Here is a 20,838-nt window from a genome sequence, read left to right as displayed (position 1 = left end):
AAAGATGGGCAAATGACATAAATAGACATTTCTCTAAAGAAGACATACAGCTGGTCAAAAAGCACATGAAAAGATGCTCAAAAAGGCTAATTATTAGAGAAATGCAAAACAAAACTACAGTGAGGTATCACCTCACACCAGTCAGAATGGCCATCATCAGAAAGTCTGCAAAGAGTAAATGATAGAGAGGGTATGGAGAAAAGGGAACCCTCTTGCACTGTTGGTGGGAATGTAAATTGGTGCAGCCACTATGGAGAACAGTATGGAGGTTCCTCAAAAAACAGGGTTACCATACGATCCAGCAATCCCACTCCTGGGCATATATCTAGAAAAGATGAAAACTCTAATTTGAAAAGATACATGCACCTCTATGTTCATAGCAGCACTATTTACAATAGCTAAGACATGGAAGGAACCTAAATGTTCATCGACAGATGAATGGATAAAGAAGATGTGGTACATATACACACAGTGGCACACTGTTCAGCCATAAAAAAGAATGAAATACTGCCATTTGCAGCAGCATGGATGGACCTAGAGATTATCATGCTGAGTGAAGTCAGTCAGACAGAGAAGGACAAATATATGATATCACTTATATGTGAATCTAAAAAAAGTAATACAAGTGAACTTATTTATAAAACAGAAATAGACTCACCAACATAGAAAACTTATGGTTACCAAAGGGGAAAGGAGGGGAGGAATAAGTTCAGAGTTTGAGATTAACAGATACACACTACTATATATAAAATGGATAACTAACAAGAATCTACTGTATTGCACAGGGAAATATACTCAATATCCTGTAATAACCTATAATGAAAAAGATTCTGAAAAAGAATATATATACACAAATACGTATAAATGAATTACTTTGCTGTAACCTGAAAGATGACATTGTAAATCAACTATACTTCAATTAAAAAAAAACCAACAAAATGTGTAAATATTCCAAATCCATCAAGTGGTGAATGGATAAATAAAAAGTGGTATATTCTTACAATGGGATACTATTCAACAATAAAAAGAATGAATTCCTGACATATGCTAAAGCATAGATGGACCTCAAAAGTACTATGCTTATTGAAAGAGGCTAGACACAAAACGATTACACATTTATATAAATCCATTATATGATATGCCCAAAAGGAAAACCTATATAGAAAGTAAGCAAATTAGTGGCTGCCTCAGGCTGGTGATGGGAAGAGGAACTGACGCAAATGTCACAAAGATCCTCTTGGGGTGATGGAACCCTTCTAAAACTGGATTGTGATGATGGTTACACAACATAAAGTTACTAAAAAAAAACAAAATCACTGAATTGTACACTTAAAATAGGTGGATCCTACTGACATCATAGTACAATAAAGCCGTTAAAAAGATAATATAATATTAATAAATTTATGCCAACATATTTGACAACTTAGATGAAACAGATATATTTCTTGAAAAATAATCTACTCAGAAGTGACACAAGAGGGTTTCCCTGGTGGCACAGTGGTTGAGAGTCCGCCTGCCGATGCAGGGGACGCGGGTTCGTGCCCCAGTCGGGGAGGATCCCACGTGCCACGGAGCGGCTGGGCCCGTGAGCTGTGACCGTTGGGCCTGCGCATCTGGGGCCTGTGCTCCGCAGCGGGAAGGGCCACAACAGTGAGAGGCCTGCGTACCGAAAAAAAAAAAAAAAAAAAAGTGACACAAGAAAAAAGGTCTGAATTAGTCTGTAACTGTTAAAGGAATTAACCCTCACATTTTAAAACCTTCCTTCAAAGAAAACTCAACGTCTAGATAGCTTCAAAGGTGAATTCTTCCCAACATTTAAGGAACAAATAAAATGATCTCACATAAATTCTTTTAGAGAACAGAGAAAAGAGTGCAAACTTCTCAACTCATTTTATACGGCCAGCAGACCTCTAATCCCAAATCAGATAGGAACACAACAAGAAAAGAACATTACAAGCAAATAACTCATAGAATCAAAATTCCTAACAAAATATTAACAAACTGAATCTAGCCATGCATAAAAAGTATAACATAGCCTGACCAAATGAGGGTTCCTTCAGCTGTGCAAGATACCGATTCAGAAATCCCTGTCATATTAACAGAATAAAGGAGAAAAGCCATTATCACCTCAAAATGAAGAAAAGGTATACGGTGAAAATCTATTCAGTGTAAAATACCATCAACAAACTAGGAATAGAAAGAAATTTAATCTAATAATCATAATCTACAAAATACGTACAGGTAGCATCATACTTTATGGTAAAACACTGAGTACTTGCTCTCTGAGGACCAGAACAGCACTGTCCAGCAGAATTTCTTGTGACGACTAAAATGCTCTATATCTGCACCATCCAATACGGTAGCCACTAGGCACCAGTGTCTACTGAACACTTCAAAGGTGACTAGGCACTGACTTTTCTATTTTATTTAATTTTAATTAATTTAAATGTAAAGAGCATGTGTAGCTAATGGCTACCTGTTGGATAATAAAGACTGTCTGGTCTTTGTCCCAGGTTCCTGCGATGGAGCTTCCTTTGTAGTTCGTGGTGGGCCCCTCCTGAGTTTACGGAACACGTAACTCATGGTGGGCTCCTGGAGTCTCCAGGTGGGCACTGCCCATGCTGGAAGTTCCAACCATTTGCTTGGAGGGTTGGGGCTTTGAGGCAGACGCTATCAGCCCAACCTCCAGGCTGGAGGCTGAGTTCAGTCACATGGCTGTGATTTTATCAATCACACCTACAAAATGAATACCCAGTAAAAACTCTGGATACTGCTGCCTCATGTTAGCTTCTTGGGTGGTAAACAGACATGGGCCAAGAGGGTGATGTGCCCTGATTCCATGGGGAGAGGGCGCAGAAGCTCCATGTTTGGGACCCTGCCAGACCTCACCCTGTGTGTCTCTTCATTTGGCTGATCCCAACTTGTGTCCTTTATAATAAAACTGCAGGGGCTTCCCTGGTGGCGCAGTGGTTGAGAGTCCGCCTGCCGATGCAGGGGACACGGGTTCGTGCCCCGGTCCGGGAAGATCCCACATGCCGCGGAGCGGCTGGGCCCGTGAGCCATGGCCGCTGAGACTGCGTGTCCAGAGCCTGTGCTCTGCAACGGGAGAGGCCACAACAGTGAGAGGCCCGCGTACAGAAAAAAAAAAAAAAAAATGCAGTTTTAAGTATAGCACTTTCCTAAGTTCTGTGAACAATTCCAGTGAACCTGAGGGGGTCATAGGAACCCCTCAAATTTGCAGCCTATTGGTCAGAAGTGCAGGTGGCCTGGGGACCCCGAAACTTACAGCTGGCAACTGAAGTGAAAGCACTCTTGTTGGGGATGGTGCCCTCACCCTGCAGAGTCTGCACTAACTCCAGGTGACTGGTGTCAGAGGTGAGCAGCTGTGATATGCTATGTAGTGGACAGTGCAGGCCTAGGGCGAGGCAAGGGTGTTCCCAACGCCACCTCTAGTCCACAAGGTACTGCAGGTACAGTACTGGCCAGGAGGTCAGTACAATATAATGCAAGGAAAGAGTATAAATATTGAAAGGAAGATGTAAAACTGTCATAGATGGTATGACTGCATAAAGAAAATCCAAAAGACCTTAAAACAATTAGAATTAGTTAACTGTGGATATTCTTCTTTCATAAACATCAAAACTAGTCAACTGGTCTCACAAAGATAAGCTACAATGTAGAACCTTCAACTATATCAATGAACTTCTCACACTGTTACATTAAAATATATTGTTTTATCTTCCTCCTTAAATGGATCATTTACCCACTAATGATTTTATAAATCATGCATTGGTCATGTGGAAAACGCTGGTTCCCTGAGTTTACATCTTCTCATAAAAAAATGGCTTTACCAGTTAATTCTGTAAACATTTAATGCAGAAATAATTCCAATTTTACTAAACTCTTATAGAATATGGAAGCAACTTTTGATAAACTTTTTGATACTAACATGACCTTGATAACAAAATCCAATAAGGGTATTGCAAGAAGGGAAAAGCAAAGGCCTATTTACACATGAACACTGATGTGAAAATCCTAAACAATGTTACCAAACTACTATATTAAGCAAAACATAAAGAAAAAAATATATCAAGCCCAAGCTGGAGTTTATCCCAAAAATTCAAGGTTGATTTAACATTTTTTTAAAAAGTCACGGATATTTACTACTTTAACAGATTAAGAAAAAACATAGTATCACCTCGATAGATGCAGATAAAGCATATCTGTAAATGGAAGAATGTATATAACAAGAACTACAGATAACAGAAAAATCCAACAGAGTTAGATGAAAAAGCACATTTACAGTTTTCAAAAAGGACTAGATTTCATAAGAATATAGAAGTATGAAAAAGAACAAACAGATGAAACAAAGAACAAATGAACACACCAAAAATTGAAAAATAATCAACAATTATTTGTTATAGAAAGTCTCATCAAACTAGGAAGTCAGTGGAATTTCTTTTTACTAAAAAAAAAGTATTGCTGATATTTTTATAAACATGGAAAATCTAAACAAATCTAAAGAAGAATTATTAGAATTAGTAAATGGGCTTACAAAGTTCCTGAATACCAAGTCAATATGCAAAAATCTAGTATATTTCCATGTTTTGGCAACAAACACTTTTAAAACTAATGACTAAATTTTAAGATACTAATTGCAGTTCTGGGGCAGAAAATGTACAAACTGACCCTTGATATATCTTGGCATGCTAGAAAGCTGCATTCTAGTTAATAAAGAAATGTTACAAGGAGGGTGTTACTATTTTGCAGCCCCTAATGAAATAATCCATCTGGGCATCGATCATTTAAAGCCATCAACAAGGGACTTCCCTGGTGGTCCAGTGGTAAAGAACTGCCTTCCAATGCAGTGGACGCGGGCTCGATCCCTGGTCGAGGAACTAAGATCCCACGTGCCACGGAGAAACTAAGCCCGTGCGCCACAACTACTGAGCTCATGCGCCTCAATGAGAGAGCCCTCATGTTGCAAACTACAGAGCCCACGCACCCTGGAGCCTGCCCAGCACAACCAGACAGAAACCCGATCAGACCGAGCGCCCTAACAAAAAGATCCCACATGCCTCAACAAAGAGCCCGTGTGCCACAACTAAGACCCAACACAACCAAAAAAAATAAGGAGAATAAAGCCATCAGCAAGACAAAGAGAGACAAGTGGGCTTTATGCACCTCCTGAAAGAAGTACAACCACAACCTCTGAAGCACTCTTGCCAAAAAGTCACACTTAAATCTGATCAAGCCTCAAAGTGGAACCTCCTGTGGTGATGGAAATTTTCTTTACCTGTGCCACCTAATTTGTGGCTGTCCAGTCTGTGGCTACGGAGCACTTGAAACGTGGCAACTGTGACAAAGGGATTTCATTGAATTAACTTAAGTTCAAACAGTCATATGTGGCCGGTGGCTTCGGGACTGGAAAGCGCAGCTCTGAATCTACCAATTCACAGGAAACACAGATGGCAGAACACACCAACAACACTGGGGGGTTTAATCAGTCAAACGAGGACATTATCCACCACGCCACTTAGTCAAAGCCTTCAGACCGTGGGAAACTACAGATAAACGGCCTGTCTTCCTCAACAGATAGTTTGGACAGAAAAAAATAGGCAGAGCCAAGATTCAGAGGCAGATCAATCAACTGCACTGTATGAACTTTACTTAGATTCTGATTCAAACAGAGGACAGTTTATGAGACAACTGGAAATTTGATAATGGCTGGATTTGGTGATATTGAGAAGCTACCTCAATTGGAGAGAAGGCTGCAATTGCTAAGTGACAGAAGCAAAACACAAATGAGTATACACAACAGCAGACAAAATCAAATGGCAGTGTTTAAGGATAAACACTTAGGAGTAAAATTATACAGAAAAGCAAGGAAATCGTTACAAAAGATGGAGTCCTGGCTCCGTCTGTCAGGAGGGAGAAGTTGTGATTGGGAAGGGGGCACAGGAAGGGCCTCATTTGGGCTGGGAATGCTCTATTTCTTGAAATGAAATGGTGGCTTCATGGGTATTCATTTGATAATACATTAAGCTGTACTTTTACATTTTATGAACTTTTCTCCATGTGAATTCTGCTTCACAACTAAAGAGGTAAATAAATAATTTAAATAATTACGGGGACTAAACTCTGCTTTGGCATTTTCCCCGTGGGTCACACTCTGTGGAAAACTATGAAAAATGGCTATACCATGTATTTATTACAATCTTTCTCCTAAGAACATTACCTACTATATCATTTATTCAAAGGCTTCACCAAGGAATGACCAAGAAACATTTACTTTCTATGAAAAATCAGTTTGCTTTTTTCTTTGGATAATGCAATTCATATAAACATACTCATTACACCTGTCAAAAATTTGAGAACCAGGTTTACAGCTCAAATTCAATAATTATGTAGGACAGTAAGGCTTATAAAAATTGAAACTTTAAGAATTTCTCGGGCTATCCTGGTGGCGCGGTGGTTGAGAGTCTGCCTGCCGATGCAGGGGACACGGGTTCATGCCCCGGTCCGGGAAGATCCCACATGCTGCGGAGCGGCTGGGCCCGTGAGCCATGGCCTCTGAGCCTGCGCGTCCGGAGCCTGTGCTCCGCAACAGGAAAGGCCACAACAGTGAGAGGCCCACGTACCGCAAAAAAAAAAAAAAAAAGAATTTCTCGAGGCCCTATAGTTAACATATCGCTGCTTCAATTTTGTCCCAACTTGGATCTTCCATTCTGAGGGTATTTTCCCCTGATTTCTTAACCATTTATTCTTTCCTTTTTCACTAGTGGTCTTACACACCTCTTCTAATTCCCTGGAAAAATAATGAGAAATAAACATGAACTCACCTGTAACATGGTCATTTCTGCTGCAAGATGAGTAGCAAGTCTGAGATTTGTTCTGTCCTGCAGCCTCTGCTTCTGCCCTGAAGCTCTGGTGTGAGGTCTTTTACACTAGGAATGACTTTCTGCTTCTGGGAACGCGTTTCTTATCTCACACGAGCAGCCTTATTTGTGTGGAACCAGGATCTGTGGACTTGGGGACAAACGAACTTCAACTGGTATATTCACGCTGCACCAAAAATCCTTTCCTCTCTTACTAGGAACTAGGAATTCATGATCATCTAAGGCCAGACTGTGTTTCCTATATAACTGAAACAGGACTACCAGGGACAGAAACAGAATGTAACGTAAAAGAACAGCAAAAGTCTCTACACACAAATAAAGAAGGACCAGAAGTAAGTAATTCTGAGATCCAGTCAGCGTGCACTGAGGACAGTGCGGAACAGGTGCTGTGAAGGACATGACAGCTCTGTGTTAGGCAGATGGAATTTTGGAAAGCTTATGTGATTTGTATTATAACCGATCTGAGTTTCAATCAACCCTTTCCCTTTGCTGGCTTTGTGACTTTGGGGAAAAACGAATAGGAAACTAAGGCTCATTTTTCTGAGCCTTAGTTTACTATTAAAATTTTCTATAACTTTCCTAATTTATGTCTGCCAATCCTATCATTTTCTGAAGGAAGTGTGTTAAACTCTCCCAGTATGATTACAGATTGGTCAGTTTTTCCTTGCAATTCTGTTGATTGTATGCTTAAAGCTATGTTGTTTGATGCACAGAGGTTATATACTTCTGGAGGATTACTCTTTAATCATTATGTAATGCCACAGGGATTCTGAGGAATAAATAAGATATTAAAAGCAAAGTGACTAGTTCCTTGTAATAATAATAGCTAACATCTGAGTGCTTTCTATATATAAGACAAAATACTAAGCACTTTACAATTTAACCCTCACAGACAACCCAAAAGGCATTTAACAAAATCTCCATCTTATAGAAAGAAAACTGAGACTTAGAATGTGCCCATAATTGCACAATTATTAAACATCAGAAATGGAATGTTATTTCTCTTTCTTGCTACCTCTTGTTCAAGGTATTTAGTACCAAAATCATGTCAGTTGTGTGTATTCATGTACACATATGTACACACACACACACACACACACACACACACCCCATATATCCTGGAATTAGCTCTTATTTCCATGCATTCGGTCCCCTTAGTTCCACAGAAATACAAATGAAGAACAGCCTGCTCATCCCTACGACTAAAAAGCAGCACTTAAAACACCAAGCTCTTCCCTTTCATGTCTTCCTGTGATTCAACCTTCAGTGCCAACTCAGAAACACATATTGAAGTTCCTCCTGGTTACATAAGAAATGATTCCTTTATATATCTTAAATTGTGAAAATATACTCATCTTAGAACTGGAGCTGGTGCACATCAGCACTAAACAAATATAAGCCATAATTATTATTACAAAAGTAAAACATGATGGCAAAACTTAGAAATGTATGTAAGCTAAATAAGAAACAACTATAACCTATGACCACACATAACCACTCTTAAGAGGTATATGGTCACATTTAAAAACTGTTTTTGTTTTCTTCCCGCTATGCAAAGCATCTTTCCAGATCAACAGACATAGTTCTGTTAATATCAACAACTTTCTTATTTAAACAAATAAAAAGGTAGAAAGTCAAATCTACGCATAACAGAAAAAAATACATAAAACATGCAGAAATATACTTGACAAGAAATATGTAAGGTTCATAGGAAACAAACTAAAAACACCAATGAGGACTGTAAGAAGAGACTTCATACACGCACAATTTGGTCTTGTCCTGGGACAGAAAGATTTCATACACTAAAAAGAAGTCAGCCCCGAATGATTTACATCTTTAGTCAACTCCAATCACAATTTCAAAAAGCTTTTCTTTAACAAGCAATTCTAAAGTTCACCTGGAAAAAAAAAGGTTCAGGAACAGCTTTGGACACTTTTGGAAATACAAAATAATGAGTGTAAACAGGCCCATGTAATATTAACATATATTATAAAATTATATGATCAAAAAAGTATTTCACACTGCCTCCAGAAAAGATATATAGATAAATAAAGCATAATGTTCCAAATATGTCAGGATTTACATGCAATAAATGTGGCATTTCACACGCAAAGTAAAACTGGATTACTTAATGAACAGAAGTGATTAACACTTGAGAGAAAATAAAGCTAGTTATCTATCTCATACATTACAACAAACTACAGTTGACCCTTAACAACTTGGGGGTTAGGGGCACCGACCCACCCGCTCATTTGAAAATCCTCATATAATTAATTTTATAGTTGGCTCTCTGAATCAGAGGTTCCATATCTGCAGATTCAACCAACCTCTGATCGTATAGTACTGTAGTATTTATTGAAAAAAATCTGCATATAGGTGGACCCATGCAGTTCAAACCCGTATTGTTCAAGGGTCAACTGTACTTCCAGATGGATCAGAATTTAAAATAATGGAAACCATGATAGTACCTAAAGAAAACACAAGTGAATATTTGTATAATTTGGGGGGAAATGTCTCCCCAACACATGATACAAAGGCAAAAGCCATACAATTTTATTTAAAGTCAATAAATTTAACCATTAAAAAACATAATAAACTCTGAGTGGTTCAAGAAAAATCAATCATAACACACACACACACACACACACACACACACACACACACACACACACACCCCAGACAAGGAAAATATACCTACAGTGAATATGTCATTTCCTTTGCATTATGCTTTCACGTCATCTCATGTAATAAAAACTCCAGCATTCTGACAAATAAAACTACGTTTACATTCAAACTATTTCCTTAAGCAGACAGCCAAATTCACAGTGTGATTTTTAAATTTCCTTTGTAGCTTTGTCAAAAACTATTTGGTAAAGTTTAGCTGGATTTCAGCAAAAACTTATCAAGAGTAGAGACACTTATGTCAAAATGAGGCAGATTTTGCGGAGAACACAGAGTTGAGAATGTGAGGTGGAGAGAGTGTGACACGCCATCAGTGTGGTAGTTTTAAAATATTTCTGATATGTTACTTGCTCAGCACAGTACAGATTGGACCTTATTTTCCTTTAATTTAAACAAATGTTTTTGCAAGTTGGCCCTGGAGGGAGAAGTTCTCCCTGAATGCTCTTACACTTGACTCTTATGTGTCCCTTCAGCAAATGGAAGCCTATGCCCGCCCTTCGTTGTACAATTTGGCCCCTTTTAACTTCACGGGTGTGACTTTACCTCGGCAGTTTCCTGCAGAGCACTGCAGCTCTCCCTGCCACGCACTCACATTTACCTGCAGGGGGAAGGGGCACCTTCATCATCATCCTGTAGCTCCCACTCAGCATCAAATTCTGTGGAATTGTAAAGGAAAGGGAAAGAATAATGAAAAAAATAACGTTAACTTACACCTACTATGTGCCAGATGTTCTACACACCGTACTGTCTTTTTTGATGCATTCAGTTCTCATCACAGAAGAAGCAATAAGGCACAGAAGTTCAATAACATGCCAAAAACAGATGACATACACAGGAAGTGGTCCCATGCAGCCCACTCCAGAGCCTGTGATCACAGGCCCTCAACAACTGTATTGGGAGGGGTGGGCAAAGGCCTTGGGAGTCCCTGTTTATAGTCCCAGTACATGCATGACACAGTCCCCTGTCCAGAAATGACGGCACCAGGGCAGACTAAGGAGAATAACAAGAGAAAGATAAGTTCTCAGGGGCAAGTTGAAAAAAACTCCCCTGGTAAGTTTAGACTCCCCACTTGGGACAAAATATTTCAACTTAACATATCTGTGATATACTCTAAGGGCTTTAAGCAGGATTTGCAGCATATTCCCAATTTTGTTTTTTTTTTAAGGGAACACGTAAGGTGTATTCAAAACATACACACGTTTCTTGACTAAAATAAATGCACAAAATGTTAGCAGTGACTGTTTCCTGTTGATGGGATCATCAATGATTTTCATTTGAATCTGTTTATCAAGATACTCTAAATTAACTACAGTGAACATATTTTAAAGTCCTTAACCCAAGAAAACAGGCAAACAGAGCAGTTTCAGTCCAGCACCACGTGGTTGAAACAAAGTAAACAGTAAATAATAAATAAAATAAACTAATGTACGTTTTGATGACAGCAAAATCCACCGGACTAGGGCAGAAAAGGTCACTTCTTTCCACTCCCTCATTTTCAGATGAAAAGCCTGAGACCCAGAAATCGTGAGTGGGCTGTTGTTCCAAGGAGCAGACGTGGGTCCAGGTCAGAGACAAGGCCTTGAGCCAACGCGGTGCCCACCCCGCCAGCTACTGTCGAAGTTGTTTGGGGGTTCTCGTTAGTGGAGGAGCCTCGGAAAAACCCTCCTGATAAAGGCAGAGGCGAGCTGAGTCGAGCCAGGGTGGAGGGGCGGCACAGGCCCTGCAACCGGGTCACGCCGCGGACACTCTCCGGACGCTCCCCAACCCGCCGTGGGTCCCGACGCTCCGACCGCGCCCGCCCAGGGCTCGCGGCCGGGGACGCGCAAGGACGCGCGTGGGAAGGTACCGCCTTTCCAAGCCGGCCTGGCAGGAGAGGCCCCGGCGCGACAAGCACCAGCCGCGGCGGACGAAGGGCCTCCCCCCGACCCCGGGGGCCACCGGTGCCCACCGCACCCCAGCCGCGGAGACCCCGGCCCAAGCGCTGACGCCCACTGGCGGCCCTGGCACGACCCCCAGCCCCTCCCCCGCGGGCTCCCTCAGCCCCAGCCGCCCGCCCCACAGGAATCCAGCCCCGGAACCTGCAAAAAAGGCCTCGGAACCACGGACGCGCGGGACCGGGACCCACGTGACCGCCCCGCCCCCAGCCTTTGCGCGACCCGGGCGGACCCGCGGGATCCCAACGGCCCGGAGCTGGGCTGGGGGACCGCGCGCGCGCACGAGCACGCGGACACGCGCCCACTGGCCTCTCACGTGGCGGTGGACAAAGAGAAGGGCCAAACCTGCTGCGTGCGCTGCGCGTGCGCGAAGGGGAGGAGCCTCCGAACTACACTTCCCAGGAGGTTCCGCGGCACGCGGCGTGCGGCGTCGTAGGAGCGCTGGTCGCCTAGAGACCCGGGCGGCCGCAGCCAGAGCGAGCTGTGGGAATGCGCGTTCGGGGGAAACGTAAAGATTTTTAAAAGACCGGGATTTTTAAAAGACCGGGAATCCAAATCAGGTAGATTGATAAGAGATAGGTAGGTATGTAGACAGATGTGATAGAGAATTGGCTTAATAATTCAATTGAAGAAAACAAAAAAAAGCAGATAGTAAAGAAGAAAAAAAGGGACGTTAATTTATAATTCAAGGGTTGTGGGGGGAGTTATTATAAGTCACTCTAATTTTTTTAAAAAGAGAGTGAAGGGTAGGATGAAAAAAGAGGAACAATCACAGATACATAGGAGATTGAATGAAAATCCGATTTGTGTTAATAAATTCGAAATTCTCTGTGACACAAATGATTCTTAAAGGGTAGATGTGTCAAATTCGACCCAAGAAACAAAAAAACCCAAACGTGAATGGAAATGAAGACAATGTCAGAGATTCTCCGCCGAAAAGCATCGTTCGCTGAGTTTCCAGTGAATTCTTTCAAACATCCAGTGATCAGAGAACTCGTATTTAAATAGTTACAGAGGAATTAGAAGGGAAATTTTCTATTTATGTAATAGCATAAAGGCACCAAAATGGACAGATGTATAATTTGAAAAAGAAGCGCAGAAAAAACTTGATTATTGCTGGCCATGCAAAAATACTTAGAAATTATCAACAGATAATTTTTGTCGACTATTTGGCAATATTTTGTAGAAATAGAAATATTTTTGTAGAATAGAAACCAAGTGGATTCTATTCTAGAAATATGAGGGTGATCAGGATATACGTTAATATAAATAAATAAGGGGAAATAGAATTACCTCAATAAAATGAAAAAAAATTTTAACTGAAAAAATACATTCTAGACTTTAAAAAATAAATCAGAAAAAGTTGTTTCCTAATTTAGCCTTATGAAAGATACAGACTTCAGCCATGAAGCCAGTATGCTGCTTAAGTGTGGAATATAAGGAGGAGTTAGGAACAAGGTACTAATACCAAGGATTAAGATTTTTAAAACTGGACTAACGCTGGGACTTCCCTGGTGGTCCAGCGGTTAGGACTCCACACTCCCACTGCAGGGGCACATGTTCAATTCTGGTCGGGGTACTAAGATCCCAGGGCCATGCAGCACAGCCAAAACAAAAACAAAAACACACAAATAAAATGGACTAATACTTAAAATGCAGAACACAAGTGTTACCGAGTCCAAGCTCATGCCAGTCACCACACGACAGGCCAGTAAATCCAGAGGTGATTTGCTGGGGCAATGAATAGCAACTTTATTTGGAAGGTCAGCAGACGGAGAAGATGGTGGACTAGTGTCCCAAAGAACCATCTTCCCCGAGTTAGAATTCAGGCTTCTTTTATACTAAAAGGGGAGAAGTGTGGTTGGTTGCTGCAAACTTCTTGGTGCCCGAACCTTTGTTCTTGCAGCTGTCCACCTAGGTCCAGTCACAATGTTCCTTTAAACCCCCAACAAGACAAATGTTATTCTCTGTTCTGCAACTTTTTATCTCTATATGAATGGAACAGTGTTACACTCTTAATAAGTATAGCAATGTTATACTCTTAATTCTCAGAACCTTGAGAATGGGTTATCCTGTAAATTTCAGGCTATAGGCCGCACTCTTAACTTGTATTATGGCAAAAGCAATAGAATACAAAGCTTAAAGTAAAAGAAACAGATCAAATATGGAGTCAGATTTGTTCTTCCCTATGATACAAGGATGTGTGTCAATGATCACTGCTGAAGTAAACACATTTTTACACCATTTGGGGGTTTTACTCCATAAATTGTCAATTATCTTTGCCATTTTTCTATTGTATTATCTATTCATGGAGACGAATGTATATTGTTTACTAATCCTCAGCATGCAATATATATTTTAATTTTTTTCTGTCTATTCCTGGTCTTTGAACTTTGTTTATAAAATTGTTGATCCCATAGGCTTTATTTTTGACATAAATTTTATCTAGCTTTTCCTTTATGGTTTCATTTGTGGTTTACTTATGTGTCTTGTTAAGAAATCTTTCTACATCCTGGTATCACAAAAGATTTCCACGTATTATCTTCTAATAGTTTCAGCATTTTGCTTTCATATTTAGTGGTTGGAATCTGTCTGAAGTTGTCTGTGTGCATGCAGTGCAGATATTGATATAATTTCATTTTTTAAAAAATATTTATTTATTTAGTTGCACCAGGTCTTAGTTGCGGCTCATGGGATCTTCACTCCCGCGTGTAGGATCTTCATTGCAGCATGCAGGATCTTTAGCTGCAGCATACAAACCCTTAGTTGCGGCATCTGGGATCTAGTTCCCTGACCAGGGATTGAACCCGGGCCCGCTGCATTGGGAGCTCGGAGTCTTAGCCACTGGACCACCAGGGAAGTCCCTGTAATTTCATTTTCTTTCCACATGGGAAGCCAATTTCCTCATCCCAAGTGCATTCAATTGCTAGAGCTGCCATAACAAAATATCGCAGACTGGGTGGGGTAAACACCAGAAACGTATTTTGTCACAATTCTGGAGACTAGAAGTCTGATTGCACGGTGTTGGCAGGTTTGATTTCTTCGAAGGTCTCTCTCCTTGGCTTGCAGGTGGCCGTCTTCTCCCTGTGTCTTCACATGGTCCTCCCTCTGTGCGTGTCTGCGTGCTAATCTCTTTTTCTTTTTTTCCTCCAGTTTTATTGAGGTATAATGGACATACAGCACAGTATAAATTTAAGGTGTACAGCATAATAATTTGACTTACTTAACCCATGGAATGATGACCACAATAAATTCAGTGAATATCCATCATCTCATATAGATACAAATTTAACGAAATAGAAGAAATTTGTTCTCGTTGTGATGGGATCTCTTAGGCTTTACTCTCTTAGCGACTTGGAGCAGTATTCACAACACACAGCGGTGCTGATTCTGTTTACCGCGTCACACATTCCATCCCTAATACCTATTTGTCTTATAACTGGAAGTTACAAGTTAGTTTCTGTTACACAACACAGTGATTCTGTTACTGACTTCAGTCCTTGGACACTTTAATAAACAGAAATTGGTAAGTGGCCAGAGGAGGAATTCGGGCAAGGCTTTACTGGGACTCACAAACAAGAACAAGAACAACTCACAAACAAGGCTTTACTGGGACTCTGCAAAACAAGAAACAGGTGCCCTTGCTTGCTTTCTGAGGTGGGGCAAGCTTGTCCCCTAAATAGGGTGAGGGTAGGGGCAGATCAGTGGGTCGGGCCAGAGGAGTGGCATAGGTGGTCTGCCCACCCCCTTGGTGCACGGATCATGCACATTACCCTGCTTTTGCTCACTGCACCTCAGAAGCATCAGGTGGTTTTTAGCCTTTTAGTATCTTATTCATAATTTGCCCCAATTGTGCATGCATGCAGTTATTTTTAGTTCCTTATGGTTTCTTTGTATCTGTTGCTCAAGGAAATGTTTGTCCAGGTGCCAGCACTGCAGCAAAGGGTCCCAGATCCCAGGTGCCAGCCTGTCTCAATTCTATATTTCTATACATTTCAAAATGATCACCACAATAAGTTTAGCTACCATCTGTCACTATACAGCACATTATATAATTATTGATTATATTCCACCACGGTATATTTCATAACCATGACTGATTTATCTTGTAACTGGAAGTTTGTACCTCTTAATCTCCTTCACCTATTTCTAGCCTCCCCCACCTCCCTTGCCATTTTGAAGGAAAAAAAACCCCATTAGAACTAATAAATGAATTCAGAAGAGTGGCAGGACAAGATTAATATACAGAAAATCTGATGCTTTTATATGCACTAATAATTAACTATTGGAAAGAAAAACAAGAAAACAGTCCGGTTTAAAATTATATCAAAGGAGCTTCCCTGGTGGCACAGTGGTTAAGAATCCGCCTGCCAATGTAGGGGGCACAGGTTCGAGCCCTGGTCTGGGAAGATCCCACATGCTGCAGAGCAACTAAGTCTGTGCGCCACAACTACTGAGCCTGTGCTCTAGAGCCCAAGAGCCACAACTTCTGAGCCCACGTGCCACAACTACTGAAGCCAGCACACTTAGAGCCCGTGCTCCGCAACACGAGAAGCCACTGCAATGAGAAGCCTGTGCACTGCAACAAGGAGTAGCCCCTGTTCGCCGCAACTAGAGAAAGCCCACGTGCGGCAACAAAGACCCAACGCAGCCAAAAATAAATAAATAAATAGATAGATTTTAAAATAAAATAAAGTTATATCAAGAGACTTCCATGGTAGCCCAGTGGTAAAGAAACCACCTTCCAATGCAGGGAACGCAGGTTCGATCCCTGGTCAGGGAACTAGGTTCCCACATGCGGCGGGGCAGCTACAACTGCACACCACAACTACAGAGCTCATGCGCCTCAACTAGAGGGCCCATGTGCCACAAACTACAGAGCCCATGTGCCCTGGAGCCTGCATGTCACAACCAGAGAAGAGAAGACCTACGCCAGAGCTAGAGAGAAGACTGCGCGCCCCAACGGAAGTTCCCACATGCCTCAACGGAGATCCCGCGTGCCACAAATAAGACCTGACTCAGCCCAAAAAAATAAATAAATAAAATAAAATTATATCAAAAAGAGTAGGGCTTCCCTAGTGGTGCAATGCTTGAGAGTCCGCCTGCTGATAGAGGGGACACAGGTTCATGCCCTGCTCTGGGAATATCCCACATGCCGCGGAGTGGCTGGGCCCGTGAGCCATGGCCGCTGAGCCTGCGCGTCCAGAGCCTGTGCTCCACAACGGGAGAGGCCACAACAGTGAGAGGCCCACGTACCACAAAAAAAAAAAAAAAAAAAAAAAGAGAGAGTAAAATACCTAAGAATAAACTTTACCAAGGATGTGAAAGACCTATACGCTGAAAACTATAAAAGACTGATGAAGGAAATTGAAGAGGATGCAAAAAAATGAAAAGATATCCTGTGTTCATGGATTGGAAGAATTAATACTGTTAACATTACACAGTGCAGATTTAATGCAATCCCTATCAAGATATCCATGACATTTTCCACAGAACTAGAACAAATAATCCTAAAATGTATATGGAAACACAGAAGACCCCAAATAGCCAAAACAATCTTGAGAAAGAAGAATGGAGCTAGAGGAAGCACGCTCCCTGACTTCAGACCATACTACAAAGCTACAGTAATCAAAACAATATGGTAGGGCTTCCCTGGTGGTGCAGTGGTTAAGAATCCGCCTGCCAATGCAGGGGATATGGGTTCAAGCCCTGGTCCAGGAGGATCCCACATGCTGCAGAGCAACTAAGCCCATGCGCCACAACTACTGAGCCTGCGCCCTAGAGTCCCTGAGCCACAACTCCTGAGCCCATGTGCCACAACTCCTGAAGCCTGCGTGCCTAGAGCCTGTGCTCCACAACAAGGGAAACCACTGCAATGTGAAGCCCACACACCACAACAAAGAGTAGCCCCCGCTTACCACAACTAGAGAAAGCCCGTGTGCAGAAATAAAGACCCAATGCAGCAAAAAATAAATAAATAAATAAATAATTTTAATTAAAAAAAAAACACAATATGGTAGGGTATTCCCTAGTAGTCAACTGGTTAGGACTCCACACTTTCACTGCTGAGGGCCCAGCTCAATCCCTGGTCAAGGCTACTCAGCGTAGCTCCCACCACCCCTCAAAAAATAAAAACAAAAACACCAGTATGGTACTGGGACAAAAATAGACATATAGATCAATGGAATAGGATACAAAGCCCAGAAATAAACCCACACACTTATGGTCAAATAATCTATGACAAAAGAGGCAAGAATATACAATGGGGAAAAGACTGTCTTTTTCATAAGTGGTGCTGGGAAAAATGGACAGCTATATATAAAAGAAAGTAGAATATTTTCTCATGCCATATGCAAAAATAAATTCAAAATGGATTAAAGACCTAACTGTGAGACCAGAAACCATAAAACTCCTAGAAGAAAACATAGGCAGAACACTCTTTTGCGTAAATCATAGCATATTCTTTTGGATCTGTCTCCTAAGGCAAAGGAAACAAAAGCAAAAATAATCAAATGAGATCTAATTAAACTTAAAAGCTTTTGGACAGCAAAGAAAACCATCAATCAAACGAAAAGACAGTCTACTGACTGGGAGAAAATATTTACAAATGATATGATAAGCAGTTAATATCCAAAATATATAAACAGCTTGTAAAACTCAACATAAAAAAAAAAAACTCAATTAAAAAATGGGCAGAAGACCTGAATAGACATGTTTCCAAAGAGGATATGCAGGTGGCCAATAGACACATGAAAAGAAGTTCAACATCGCTAATCATCAGTGAAATGCAAATCAAAACCAACAATGAGATATCACCTCACACCTGTCAGAATGGCTATCATCAAAAAGACCACAAATAGCAAATGTAGGTGAAGATGTGGAGAAAAGGGGACACTTGTACACAGTTGGTCAGAATGTAAGTTGGTACAGCCAGCATGGAAAACTGTATGGAGGTTCCTCTAAAAACTAAAAAGAAAAGTACCATATGATCCAGCAATTCCACTCCTTGGTATATATCTGATGAAAAGGAAAACACTAATTCGAAAAGATACATGCACCCCAATGTTCATAGCAGCACTATTTACAATAGCCAAGATATGGAAGCAATGTTAAGTGCCCATCAGTAGATAAAAGGATGAAGAAGATGTGATATATATACTGGAATATTACTCAGCCATAAAAATTAGAATGAAATCTTGCCATTTTCAACAACATGGATGGAAATATAAGGTATTATCATACCTAGTGAAATAAGTCAGAAAGAGAAAGACAAATACTGTATGTTATCACTTATCCATGGAAGCTAAAGTATGAATGAATATAACAAAACAGAAAGAGACTCACAGATACAGAGAGCAAACTAGTGGTTACCAGTGGTGGGAGGGCGGGGAGAGAGGCAAGATAGGGGGAGAGAATTAAGAGGTGCAGACCATTATGTATAAAATAAATAAGCTACAAGGATATATTGTACAGCACAGGGAATACAGCCAATATTTTATAATAATTTTAAGTGGAGTATAATCTACAAAAAATTTTAGTCACTATGTTTTACACCTGAAACTAAAGTAATATTGTAAATCAACTGTATCTCAATAAAAACAAAACATAATGAAACAAAAATATAAACAAACAGTAAAAAATAAAGTGATTATTGAGAGGTCTGTACTTATTCCCATTTTGTTATTTGTTTTCTGGTTTTTCAAATTCTTTTCTATTTTTTTCTTTTAGTTTCTTTCCTTGTGGTTTGATGATTTTATTTTGTAGTATGCTTGTGTTCCTTTCTCTCTAGTTTTTGTTATCTTTTGTAGGTTTCTGATTTGTGGTTACCATGGAGTTCATATATGTTACCTATAATGATATCCACTTGTTTTAAAATGATAGTCATTTAAGTTCAACACATTCTAAAAGATCTACATTTTTTTACTCCATTCCCCCACATTTTGTGTTTTTGATGTCATATGTTACATCTTCATATCTATCCTTAACAGTTTACTGTACTTACAGTTGATTTTACAATTTTTGTCTTTTAAGTTTCCTACTAACTTATTTAAGTGGTTGATCCTCAGCCTTTACTATACATTTGCCTTTACCAGTGGAATTTTACTTTGCCTATAAAATTCTTACTTCTTGTTTTAGCCTTTTCTTTTCCACTTAGAGAAGACCCTTTAACAGCTCTTGTTGGGTCGTTTTAGTATTGATGAACTCTTTCAGTTTTTGCTTGTCTGAGAAGTTCTATGTGAATATCACATTGTCTTACTATTCTAGCTTAATAAAAACCTCTTGTCCTCTTGTATCTAGGAGGGAAATCTCCACTGATTGTTATGCATGTTCATTATTGTCGTGTATATCTGAGACCTGTAAACATTCATGTAGATATTAGAATTTGTTTATCACATTTCAAGAAAAAAATATTTTGTTTTGATTTAAATTATATTAAATATATATTTTATAATAATTAATATTTTACGATATTGACTCTACTCCATTAAGATACTATATCTTTCAATTTTCAGTTTTTTATGAACTTTTATAGAATTTTAATTTTATTATTTTATTAATAAATTCTCAGTTTATATAGTTTTTTAAAGATTTATTCCTAGAAGGACTTCCCTGGTGGTCCAGTGGATAAGACTCTGCCTTCCCAATACAGGGGGCTGGGGTTCAATCCCTGGTCAGGTAACTAAATCCCACATGCCACAACTAAAGTTCCCGCATGCCACATCTAAGACCAGGTGCAGCAAAAGTAAATAAATAAATAAATATTTTTTAAAGATTTATTCCTAGATAGTTCTAAGTCTAAATTCAACGTTGTATCAGATGTATTCCTAAGTAGTTTATCATTCCCAGTGATATTATGAAGACAATCTTTTTTCCCCCAGTATAATTTCTTATTGCCTATTAATTGTGCTATGAACTGAATGTTTGTGTCCCTCCAAAATTCATTTGTTGAAATCGTAACCCCCAATGTTGCTGTATTTGGAGATGAGGCTTCTAAGGAAATTAAGGTTAAGTGAGGTCATAAGGTCATAACCCCGATCCCATAGGGTTAATATCCTTATAAGAAGAAACACCAGGGAGCTGGCTCTCCTGGTAATCTCAGAGAGGCTGCAGTGAGTGGTGGTGTGAAGCGAGATCTTAATTCCCTGCCCAGTAATTGAACCTGGGTAGCCTGGATGAAAACCAGGAATCCTGGACTTCCCTGGTGGTGCAGGGGTTGGGAATCCGCCTGCCGGTGCGGGGGACGTGGGTTTGAGCCCTGGTCCGGGAAGATCCCACATGCCGCAGAGCAACTAAGCCCGTGCGCCACAACTATTGAACCTGCG

General features: G+C 40.4%; 1 protein-coding gene and 1 long non-coding RNA gene across 4 annotated transcripts in view; one reads left to right on the top strand and one right to left on the bottom strand.

Moving 5' to 3' along the window:
• The window catches only part of ZNF84 (zinc finger protein 84), a 34,122-nt gene extending 22,272 nt beyond the window's left edge, over positions 1 to 11,850 (bottom strand). Inside the window, exons 1-4 of one of the 3 annotated variants that reach the window (XM_027125231.1) lie at positions 11,660 to 11,850; positions 11,011 to 11,246; positions 10,180 to 10,237; positions 6,843 to 7,029 (exon numbers count right to left, since the gene is read on the bottom strand). In XM_027125231.1, coding sequence (XP_026981032.1) covers positions 6,843 to 6,857 — 15 coding nt within the window. In that variant the 5' untranslated portion in view covers positions 6,858 to 7,029; positions 10,180 to 10,237; positions 11,011 to 11,246; positions 11,660 to 11,850. Of the gene's footprint in view, positions 1 to 6,842; positions 7,030 to 10,124; positions 10,238 to 11,010 lie in introns of all 3 variants that reach the window. The other 2 variants (XM_027125232.1, XM_027125233.1) reach the window with 2 other exon arrangements.
• LOC113630028 (uncharacterized) lies at positions 597 to 19,031 on the top strand. The gene is made up of 3 exons (XR_003436801.1): positions 597 to 616; positions 15,818 to 15,823; positions 18,825 to 19,031. It is a non-coding gene; the product is annotated as an uncharacterized LOC113630028 (long non-coding RNA).
• The last annotated feature ends 1,807 nt before the right edge of the window (positions 19,032 to 20,838 follow it).

Source organism: Aethalodelphis obliquidens, unplaced genomic scaffold (genome assembly GCF_003676395.1).
Source record: "Aethalodelphis obliquidens isolate GAN/ISIS:26980383/991018 unplaced genomic scaffold, ASM367639v1 scaffold28, whole genome shotgun sequence".
In the NCBI taxonomy this organism is placed as follows: domain Eukaryota; kingdom Metazoa; phylum Chordata; class Mammalia; order Artiodactyla; family Delphinidae; genus Aethalodelphis; species Aethalodelphis obliquidens.
This window is presented reverse-complemented; position numbering and strand designations above follow the sequence as displayed.